This window comes from Barbus barbus (genome assembly GCF_936440315.1).
Source record: "Barbus barbus genome assembly, chromosome: 31".
Lineage (NCBI taxonomy): Eukaryota > Metazoa > Chordata > Actinopteri > Cypriniformes > Cyprinidae > Barbus > Barbus barbus.
The window spans coordinates 18,233,654-18,246,128 of record NC_136759.1 but is presented as its reverse complement, the minus strand read 5'-3'; the positions used below and the strand labels follow the sequence as shown (position 1 = coordinate 18,246,128).

At 34.3% G+C, this 12,475-nt stretch overlaps 1 protein-coding gene across 1 annotated transcript in view; it reads right to left on the bottom strand.

The window, feature by feature from the left end:
- Window positions 1-12,475, bottom strand: part of LOC306850944 (calcium-binding protein 8-like) — a gene marked incomplete at both ends in the record, with an annotated part of 41,529 nt that overhangs the window by 28,132 nt on the left and 922 nt on the right. Inside the window, 2 exons of the mRNA XM_079386924.1 lie at window positions 1,767-1,910; window positions 5,399-5,523. Coding sequence (XP_079243050.1) covers window positions 1,767-1,910; window positions 5,399-5,523 — 269 coding nt within the window. The remainder of the gene's footprint in view (window positions 1-1,766; window positions 1,911-5,398; window positions 5,524-12,475) is intronic.

Genomic DNA, 12,475 nt, shown 5'->3' with positions numbered 1-12,475 from the left:
AATATATCAATATTGAAAAAAACAGTTGGTGTAGCAACAATTTTCACACAGAAATTGCTTTTGTTATACAGTGAGGGAAAAAATGATTTGATCCCCTGCTGATTTTGTACACTTGCCCACTGACAAAGAAAAGATAAGTCTATAATTTTAATGGTAGGTTTATTTGAACAGTGAGAGACAGAATAACAACAAAAAAGTACAGAAAATGCATTTCAAAAAAGTTAGAAATTGATTTGCATTTTAATGAGTGAAATAAGTATTTGATTTCGCAAAACATGACTTCGTACTTGGTGGAAAAACCCTTGTTGGCAATCACAGAGGTCAGATGTTTCTTGTAGTTGGCCACCAGGTTTGCACACATCTCAGGAGGGATTTTGTCCCACTCCTCTTTGCAGATCCTCTCCAAGTCATTAAGGTTTCAAGGCTGATGTTTGGCAACTCGAAACTTCAGCTCCCTCCACAGATTTTCTATGGGATTAAGGTCTGGAGACTGGCTAGACCACTCCTTAATGTGCTGCTTCTTGAGACACTCCTTTGTTGCCTTGACCGTGTGTTTTGGATCATTGACCCATTTTCAATGCCCTGGTTGGCTTCAATGCCCTTGCCCTGATGGTACATGTCCCCGTCCATCCTTTCCCTGACATCCTTGGACAGCTCTTTGGTCTTGGCCATGGTGGAGAGTTTAGAATCTGATTGATTGATTGCTTCTGTGGACAGGTGTCTTTTATACAGGTAACAAACTGAGATTAAGAGTACTACCTTTAAGAGAGTGCTCCTAATCTCAGCTCCTTACCGGTATAAAAGACACCTGGAAGCCAGAAATCTTGCTGATTGATAAGGGATCAAATACTTATTTCACTCATTAAAATTCAAATCAATTTATAACTTTTTTTAAATGTGTTTTTCTGGATTTTTTGTTGTTCTGTCTCTCACTGTTCAAATAAACCTACCATTAAAATTATAGACTGATCAAAATCACTGGACAAAATCAGCAGGTGATCAAATTATTTTTCCCTCACTGTACATTTCTTTCAGATATAGTCTACACTATTGTTCAAAATTTGGGGATCAATAAGTTTTTTTTTTTTTTTTTTTAAAGAAAAACTTTTTTTTTATTCAGCAAGGACAAGTTAAATTGGCCAAAATACATTTATAATGTTTCAAAGATATTTATATTTTAAATAAATGCTGCTAAGATGGCAAATGTAGGGTTTCCACAAAAATATTAAGCAGCACAACGGTTTTCATCATAATGATATTTTACTTCAATTCAGCATATTATACTGATTTCTCAAGGATCACGACACTGAAAACTGAAATAATGATGTTGAAAATCCAGCTTTGCATCACAAGAATAAATTACATTTTAATTAAAAAAACTTATTTTAATTTGCAATAATATATCATAATATTATGGTTTTTACTGTATATCTTCATCAAATAAACGCATAAAAGACAATAGCATTTAATAGCATTATAAATTCTCACAGACTCCAAACTTTCAAATGGTAGTGTGTACAGTACACATAATATAAATCATACTGAGAGTGAAAAAGAGTAATTAAAGGTCATGTAATCCTGTGTGTGCGAGTCAGGTTTTTCCTACATTGCAGGGATCAGCTAAATAAACATGCGTGCTAAATACTGTCCTTGAGGTATAAAACATATCCTATTTGCAGTAAAGAAAAATAAAACTAATAGAATTCAATGAAAATTCCCACCAATGACAGCAAAGCAAATGTGTGTTGGTGAGTAGAGGAACTCACCATCCATGTCCAATCTCTGCATGATGATTGCCAGCTCTACTTCACTGGGCATGTACCCTAGTGAGCGCATGGCCATGCCAAGCTCCTGCTTGGAGATGAACCCATTGCCATCCCGATCCAGGACCCTGAACGCCTCCCGGATCTCTGCCAAGACAAACAAGTGTGCGACTCAACACCTCAGGTGGCTTCCCATCACAAGACATCTCACTGGTCGTCCTCCACTGAGCAATGATTGCAGTGATTTGCCACCTTCTCTGCACCTGCTATTACACCAGTGGCGACAAACACTGCTGTGCTGTTTCTTTCCTCAAAACACTTGTCAGATTCTTACTTTACTGCTCATTTTACTGCTGAAAACAGCAGTAAATATCTGAATTTTTCCAGCCACACAAACACATCTTAAGGCCAGGCTTTTTCTTTTGATATCTGCTCTACAGAGTACTCTGCCTCTGAAATGCACATATCTCTCGAATCATGGAGACGAGGAGTTGGCTCCATCAAATGCATATTTTATAAACGATTTTTCTGTGAGGAGAAAACTTGTGGCAGCAAAGGATTGGTGTTTTAAAATAGAGTTTGAGTGTCACATCTCTGAAGAACACTAAGGATGCGCTGCATGCTCGAGCACACAGCAGTACATTGGCTAATTTTGCCTACGTATAATGGCATTTGAAGTCAAGCAACCTGAGAATTAACACACAGGAAACAAAAGCTTTGACAACACGCTGCTCTATTCTCGTCAAAACTTAAGACTGCACATTATCACAGCAACAAGTTATGCAGTTAAGCCAGGGTCATAGCCTATATAAAATGATTCTTTTGATGAGAAAAAGCTATTTGAAAAATAGATACGATTTTTTTTTTTATATATAAATTTTCTTTTTCTTTTTTGATGTATCCTGGACAGTGTAACTGATAGGCTACTATATTATTTCTATTACAATAATTGTTTTCTAAGCCATTGAACAATGCCATTATACACTTTATACATTATACAATTAGGATTCCTAATTTTGTTTTAATTAATATTATTTTTCCATGACATTTCCAGTTGTTTCCAGACTAGGTAATTTATTAAATATTTCCACAATACAATCTTTTTTCAAACTGAGGAATTTGTGAACATCATTTTATAGAGATTTATGGGATTTCTTACTAGATTTAAATAACATTTTAGAGTAAAAAGATCTCCAATAAGATCTCCCCCTTGAGGAAGAGGATTTTGAAAAACAATTAGCTAGTAAGATATACCATCCAAAGAATCCCAAAGACTCCTCATTGAACAGACTGGTGTTATCAGTCATCAAATTTTACTCTACAGAGGGGCTCATGAAAAGCTATATCTAGTGAGATATTGGAATGCTTTAGAGCAGAGCATGACTATAAAAAATCAATACTGACAAAAGAAACACGTTACTTTACATGATTTTTAAAACTGTATTAATTTCCAAAACCTTTCCAGTTGTGAAAATAATTTATATTTACAGTCAAATAATGTCAAATAATCTGCAACAATCAGGCAGATGAGACACCTACATAACAATAAGCATTGTCAGGAGGACATAAAAACATATCTCCAAAGATATTCATCAACCATTACAGGCTTTATATATACTGTCACAATTACAGCCACACAAATGGCTTTTATATCAACAGCTATGGACATTTACACTGACAGTTATGTTTCAGAGCCAATTAAGAGCATCTGTCTTAGGAAAAGGAGGCTCATAATTGTTATTCCACAAAGACACACACATGCAAGAAGACTTTAGAAGCGCTGCAAAGTGTTTGCACAGTAAAGGCATTAGATTTGTTTTTGTATGTAGAGGCAAACTCATGAATATATGCATAAGGAGTCTGTTGCGGATGTAAAGCCTGTTTGAACACAACCTTCAGAAACATTTCATCCTCTCAATTCTGGCTATTTGTCTGACAAACACTGTTCATTTTAGAGATGAAAATGGTTGATGTAATAATTAATTTTCAGATCTAATACCTGAAGATATAGTGAGATTAAATGCAAAGGTATTTAAGATAAGAATGTCTTCCTTTCTACAAATGTGCTCTTGATATGGCTAGTGACTTTTACAAATCAAAAGACATTCTTATTCAGCAGTTTGTAAGCATAATGCTCCTCTGAAAGGGATAGTTCACCCAAAAATTAAAATGTATTAATTTACTCATCCTCAGACCCCTGTAATCCATAGCCTCAAGCAAACGGTCTGGAATGATGTTCGGTTCACGAGCAAATCATTCTTTTGCACCAGTTCACCAAGTCTGAGTAAACCGTTTGAAACAGTTTGCGACTCAAGCGACACAGATCTATAAGTTACTGAATCAAAACTCACTTTCGGATGCTACCATGCTACCATAACAAATGCAGATTCAGTAAGATTTATTCAGCATTTTAATACAGTAAACCCGCCGTTTCTCTAACACAAGAGTATCGCTGTGATTAAGATGCTACAGAGCATTTTCTGACCCCTCCTGATACGATCAATACAACATCAGCAGGGCTCCAGCAGCTGCATTTCACAGTTTGGACTGTTTCAGAGTAAAAACCAACAAAGTCAATGACTTGTAGCAGCTCTGTATATCTGCAGATGCCCCGCGGTGTTAATATGTCACTTAAGCATTCATTTTCAGGCCTGAAGGGTTCAATGTACTTCTCTTCATGAGCTCCTTTCTGCTGACAAAGGCAGTGTTAATTGATTTGCGCTCTGCTTCACTCGGCCCGATTCATGATGAAGAGTCTCGGGGAGGACATGTGCGGCTTTGATCGTGATTTTTATACAATTTATGACTTTTGATTTATGATTTAATTTACATATGAAAACCAAAAACACTTCAGGGTAACATTCATTAAAACTATATAAAATTTTAATATAAAAAAAGGCTATCTAATATAATATAATATATATATATTTTTGTTTGCTTCTTTTGCCTTGCTCATTACTTACCCTCACATTGACTTTTTGAACGCTGCATACATTTGTTTAGTAAAATTACTGTTGCTTTGGGTTTGCAGAAATATTTGGTTTATATTAGTGATAAGACGAGCATTATTTAGTGATTTGACTTATAACTGTATACAATATGCTGCTAACTTTCCTCAAAAAGTTTCATTAACACGTTGTCCTAAAATTCAAAGTTTAATCCTGACATTTTTAAATCAGACATTTTTGACTGTTTCACTGGTTTTGTTTGTTTTTTGTTTTTAATTACAACAACAGTGCTGCATCTGTATAAATAAATACATTAATAAATAACAACAAATGTCATATAAAAGTAGTCTATACAACTTGTACTATACACAAAGCCTTCAGAATACTTTTTTTTTTTAAATAACCACTTAAATTTCAGTCTGTTACTAACAAAAATCTATCATATAACTTCAGAACACTTGAATCAGTTGATCATTTTATGTTTTTTTTTTTTTTATGAAAACATATACACAAAGAAAATTAATTCATTTTTGAGTGAACTATTCCTTTAATGAAAATAATTATAAAGTGTTACTCTGTGTTACTACCAACTGGAATATTAAGTCACACTCGCAAAAAGTGGTTAAAAGTTTTACCTTAAATAAAGTGCATAGTATTTGTGTTAATGTCTGTAAGTCCGTTGCTCACCATCTAGTTCCTCCACGGAGATGCTGGCGAGCTGTTCACTATTGCTGTGTTCAGACAGTGAGCGACTCAAATAGTTCCCCTTGTACAGCAATCCTGCCGTCACATGGTGAAACGGCATCTTCTCCCTGAGAGATAGAGAGAGCAGAAGAACATACTCAACCAACCAGACCAAAAGACATGGCAATGATTTACGCAAATCAAGATCCACATTAAGACTATGCAGAGCATGCTTAAGTTGATTATATAAAAATGACCATTATCGTCTCATGAAATGTCTCCACAGAGGGCTCATTCGTTATCACTTTGTTCAGCAGATATCACTGTACTTCCAATGTTCTGCTGCATTATTAAGTGAAGATACAAAGGCTGTTTCCGTGCATATGAGGGTTAAAACTAATGAAATAAGTAGCCATAAATGGCAAGCTATTAAAGTTGAATGCATACACTGGCCCTCTGAATTACCCTTGTGTCTGTGAACATATGGGTGGAGCCTCTAGTGTCTATGAGAGCACAGTTATTGTTTATTTAAGTGCCATTAAAATCCTGCTGACACTTGCAGTTTTCACCTCTAACAACTGTTTTCTCTCATATATAAACTAGTGGTCTAACAATATGGGTTTTATAATGGCTGATACCAATAACAAGAGACTAGGGTGAAGGATGGACAATATAATGTGGATATACACTGTATACATAATAAATAAACACTGCTGTTCAAAAGGTTAATGTATTAAATGCATTTAATACTGTTAATGTATTAAAAAAAATACTCACCAAAGCTGTATTTATTTGATATAAAAAACTGTAAAAAAAAATATTAGTAAATATAGTACAATTTAAAATAAATGTTTTCTATTTGAATATATGTCATTTATTCCTTTGATTGAAAACTGGATTTCCAGTAGTCATTAGTCTTCAGTGTCACATGTTCCTTCAGAAATCATTTCAATATGCTGATTTACTGCTCAAGAAACATTTATTATTATTAACAATGTTGAAAACAGTTGTCCTGCTTAATACTTTTGTTTAATCTGTGAAAAATATATCGTAACAATGTTGTAATGTCTTTACTGTCATGTTTTATCAAATGAATGTTAAAATATTAATTTATAATATATAAAAGATCATTTATAATATATATATATATATAAAAATGTTCCTTACTGGCCCCAAACAATGTGTGTTTTTTATAATATGAACTAAAAATGGTTTTAGTGTCGTTGTTACATGTTACTTGTACTTACTATAGTGATAACAGTGAATTATGCATAACTTCAAGCAACTAACCATAAACCAAAGCCTAACCATATAGTAAGTACATGTTGTTAATAAATGTTACTCAGTATTTTATTATATAATTGGACTGTTACAAGGACACCATAAAATAAAGTGCAACCAAAGCAACTGAATAAAAAAAGAAAAACAATTAGTCAGTAATTAAAAATTATATATTCTTAAATCTAGATTAGATTTTGTACCCGAAACTATGATGTCCATTTCTGTTCCTCAGTCAGATACACTGTGAAAAAATTGTTCCAAAACATTGTTTCAACTTAAAATAATTTGTTACCCCGCTGACATAAATTTTTTAGTTTAGTCAACTTGAAATTTTAAGTTACTCAATGTTAATTTAAGGGACAACTGGAATATTTTAGTTGAATTTTAGTTAGAAAAATTTTAAGTCAGCAGGCTAACAAATTATTTTTTTTACAGTGTATTGGTCGATATGATATTCTCAGAATGGCTACATAATGGACAGTATATTGATCCCATCACAAATAGTTCAAGATGTCAACAATAACCATAAATCAAACTGGAATTGTTCTTTATATGGAAATCTCTCAGATGTCATGGTTAGCATGAGCAGAATTTCTCTATTAATTATTCAGCACAGTTACAGCCATGGGAATCATTTTAATACAATGGTGTGAGATAGAGATGTAAGACGAAGTTTCTCTCAGTAATTGGGCTCCGTGTTTAGTAAGTGCCTTTCAAAAATGTGAGCTTTAAAAACGGGCTTGAGTGTCAAAAGCCCACTCAAAGTGCACAGCACTCCACATCCTGCAGGCCGTTTCACAGATCAAGATGGATTCTGTGCGTATCAAATACTCCCACAAACAAACCCACTGAAGGCTTTACTGTAGTTCCTGGCTCAAGGCCCATGTGACAGCCGCCAACCATGCACTAGCCGTTATTAAAATGCATCCAAAAAATAAATATAAATCAAGCTTTCAACAATGTAACATTGTCTAGATTAGGCTTAGGGTTAAAGTGGCAGAGAAAGCACAACTGACCACATCATTTTACTTACAGAAGTTGAGTGTTTTTGTACAAAACATCTCAGTTCTGGTTGGGTTTTTCTATATCTGATGCTAATAATGATATCTAGAGAGTATGCTGGCTGATTTAATACTGATATACTTTATGACTAATAGGTTTGTGGCCATTTTTATTATTTATTTTATTTTACAGCATAACTATGACCCACTATATATTTACTATAAACTTCATTATATGTATATATCATTTTGTCTCATTACCATTGGATTAAATAGAGAAAGAGAGAAGTTGGGTTAGATTTTTAATTTTAAGATTTTAAATCAAAAGTAATAAATATTTTTGAGGAGAACGTGACACATTTTGTTTTTAGAATTTGTTGTAGAATAGAAAGTTTGAAAGAATTTCAGCATTTACTTGAAAATAAAAATCTTTTATAAGAATGAGTCTTTTATAAGAACCTTGAGTCCGGCTATAACAGCTATCATTAATAACTCTTTGGAAAGTGGAGCTGTTAGTTTTAAACATGCTATAGTCCATCCTCTGCTAAAGAAACCTCATCTTGACAAATCTATTTTCAGTAATTTTAGGCCTATTTCCAAATTGCCTTTTATCTCAAAATTGTTAGAGAGAGCTGTCTACAGTCAGTTGGATTCCTACATTAGTATGTCCAATGTCCTGGACACTTTCCAGTCGGGTTTTAGATCACTACACAGCACTGAAACTGCATTGATGAAAGTCAGTAATGACCTTCTGCAAATTCTAGACACTGGTTCTTATGCGATACTTGTTTTGTTGGATCTTAGTGCGGCATTCGACACAATTGATCATAGTATTCTGCTACAGCGGCTGGAAACGTGGGTGGGTATTCAGGGTACCACTCTGCAGTGGTTGGCCTCTTATCTTAAAAATAGAACCTTCTAAGTGAATATTGGGAATTTTTCTTCCTCATCAGCTCCTTTGTTATGTGGCGTGCCCCAAGGTTCCATCTTAGGCCCTCTTCTCTTTTCACTACACATGCTTCCTTTGGGAGCCATTTTTAAGAAATATAAGATCTCTTACCACTGTTATGCTAATGATACACAGTTTTATCTTCCAGCAAAAACTGACGGCAGTGGCTCTTTGGATGTGCTTGACGACTGTTTTGAGGAGATAAAAGGTTGGATGGCAGATAACTTTCTACAATTAAACGAAAGCAAAAGTGAAATTTTGATTTTAGGTCACTTTAGATATTCATCTGATTTTAAATTAGGGTCCCTTTGCGCTAGTGTTCAACCCTATGTAAGAAATCTTGGGGTTACATTTGATTTGTTTCTTAAATTCGATAAACAAATTAGTACAGTGGTAAAGGGGAGCTTTTTCCATCTTAGATCCATTGCTAAGTTGAAACAATTCTTGCCTCAAAAACTTGGACTGTAATACATGCTTTCATAACATCTCGCTTGGACTACTGTAATTCCCTTTATTGGGGACTGTCTCAATCGGCAATTTCTCGCTTACAAATTGTCCAGAATGCTGCAGCGAGGCTTCTTACTGGAACAAGAAAGAAGGATCACATTTCTCCAACCCTAGCATCTTTACATTGGCTTCCTGTAAAGTTCAGAATCGATTTTAAAATAGCTGTTTGTGTGTACAAGGCGCTAGCTGGCCTTGCACCAAAATATATCAGTGACCTTTTGATTGCTTATTCTCCTCAAAGAGCTCTTAGGTCCAGTAATCAGTTTCTTTTAACGGTCCCACGTTGTCGCTGTAAAACCAAGGGTGGCCGGGCTTTTCCAGCTGCAGCCCCGAAACTTTGGAATAGTCTGCCTGTAAATGTGAGACTCGCTCCTTCACTAGCTAGTTTTAAGTCTGCTCTTAAATCTTATTTGTTCTCCCCTGGCTTTTGAATAATGCCTGCTTAAGGCTGTTTTTTTTTCTTTGTTTTTGCTGTATGCTATTTGTATTTGTTGTACAGCACTTTGGTGCAACTCTGTTGCTTTTAAACATGCTATAGAAATAAACTTTGACTTGACTTGAAGAATGTAAAAATCTGTATTAATACTTTTAATCAATTTAATGCATAATTGCTGAACAAAAGTATTAATTTCTTCAAAAATAAAAATCTATAAAATCTTACTGACCCCAGATATATACTCAATAAAAGCTTTTATTAGTCTACTGTAATGACTGGAGTCTTCAACTCATGTGAACTGATTTAAAAACATTTTCCAAAAATGCAACTGATTTATTTATCAGTAAAATACTTTTTAAATTAGTGAGTAGACCTTACAAATCTCTCTAGTCTATAATTTTATGCTGATTTTATGCTACATAGATTTACTCCCTTCAGCAGAGCTAAAAGCAGCCTTTCATTCAGACTGTGACGCTGAACTGCTGGTGTCCTGTACAGGAACTTAAAGCTCTCATGGGGACAATGTGGTCACCCAGCAGGTTAAATACCACCAGACCATCAGCAGAGAGCAAGAGAGAGAAAGAAAAGCCACTTGAAGCAGCAGTCAGCATGAAGGGGCAGGAGGTTCCAGATCACAGACTACGCTTTGGGATGTGAGCCCACGAACACAGTATGCGCTGGGCTACAGCCAGTTACCAAATCAGAGTAAAACACATACAGCTTGAGCTCGTAGTAGCAGTCTGCTGAAGGACATATCCCATGATGGATGGCAAAATGTGGAGATGTAAATACCTTCATTTTCACTAGATCTTTAGATTAAAGCATCTAACACTTGGGCTACTGCAGAAAGATTCCGTAATTAATAAAAAATTGAATGTTCAAAAAAGTAGAATTGATTTTAAATAAAAAAAACTTTGTTTTTTTTAGATGTAAAACTCTCTCCTGACACTTTTGATCAATTTAATGTGTCCTTGCTGAATACAACTATTAATTTCTTTCAAAAAAAATATTACTGACCCTTTAAACTGTAATATATAATTAAAAACGAACATGCATTCTATCAAAATATTTTCTTCGGTTGAGTTCTCATTAATCTATCATAAAGCTTAATGTCCAAAATGATTAATAAAAGTAAAAGATTATAATTAGCCTTTGGTGGAATGTTTCACGCCAATTAATTATTGTCTGTATTTATTTTCAATGTGAAAGCTCCTTAATACTAAATATTTTGCTTTTTATTTCTCCATTTTTACAGGGTACTGTGTGAAGGAATATAAAGCACCATATGTCAACACTTTGCACAAGTAGAGCTGAATTGGCCAAATAAATCATTGTCCCCGAAATGGAAAAAGCACAGATGAACTGTTAATGTGGGCAATTTTAATTAAGGTAATTATCACAGTGCCTCCAGGTTCATTAGCATTCAAATCAACTTCTTGTTTTCTAATGGTCCCACGTTGTTGATGACTGATATACTTGGTGCTTTAAAATAGCTCATGAAATAACCCATAAATCTTGCTATACATGCAATTCATTTTTATAACTGGCTAACAACACACATCACAATTATAAATACACATTGTAAATGGTATAGAAACTTAGTGAGGAAAATTAACTTTGCCGTCCAAAACGGTTTCCTTTAGACTACATAAGTCATTCTAGGATGGCATGTAAACGAAAAGAGCAAGTTTGTCTGCAAAACATGCATTTTGTATTATATATCCAAAACCAGAATCCCTTGGGCTAAGCGTGACAGTCTGAGTATGTCCAGGGGGAAAGTATGACTAATTTACCTGCCATGCTTTTCACATGATAAACTGCCAAGTGTAAATGACAATTGCATAAAGCCAAAGGTACTGCAATTGGCAAAAAAGTAAGTTGAAGTATTTTAAAAAAAATGCATTGGTTAATCTGTTACATCTTTAGATACTCTGTAGTTTGCTTTAATCAAAGGCTTAAATCACACAGACGCGAACATTTAGATTTTACGTTAACATTCACATACTGTATAAGACTTATTTCAAAAAGTGAAACTTTCATATATTCTAGATTCATTATAGATATTTATAATGTTACAAAAGACTTCTATTTCAAAAGTCAATGCTGTTCTTTTGAACTTTCTATTCATCAAAGAATGCTGAAATAAAAATGTATCACAGCTCCACAAAATATTAGGCAGCATAACTGTTTTCAACATATACAGTAATAATAATTGCTGCCTTCACGTGCTATCGGAAATTTCCTATTTCCCATTTATGAAGTCAGGATTGCAAGCTAGTCGCATTCAAGTGCTTTGTTGTCGGAAAGAATAAATGTAGCATCCCATTGGTTGACAATCATAAGCATTCACCACACTACATATGCCGTTTGCTGACAATTCTAGAACTTCTGTCAAATACATGCTTATGTCACTGTTTATAAAACATTCAATATGCTTCAAATGATCTATAAATACACTACTTTATCAAGAAGACAAAAGGGATGTAGTTGTTGTGAGAATAGCATTGACAACAACAGTAATGGTTGTCCGCTTCACCACGTTTAAAGTTTATGGCCCACACAACTCAGAAACTCTGGTATCAAAATTAGGAAACTCATATTTACGATAATTCCGATAGCACGTGAAGGCAGCATTAAAGTCACTTGAGCAGCAAACCAGCATATTATAATCATTTCTGAAGGATCATGTGACACGTGATATTTTACAGTTTTTACTGTATTTTTTTTTATCAAATAAATGCAGCCTTGGTGAGCATAAGAGACTTTTCAAAAGCAAAACAAAAAATACAGACAAATTTATGGCAGCTTAAATATATATAAAATTAATATTTTTAAAAAATTGTTGGCCAGTCAGCACATCTCTGACTTAAATAGTCCTGGGTAAAAGTACAAATGTTCAATGTAGT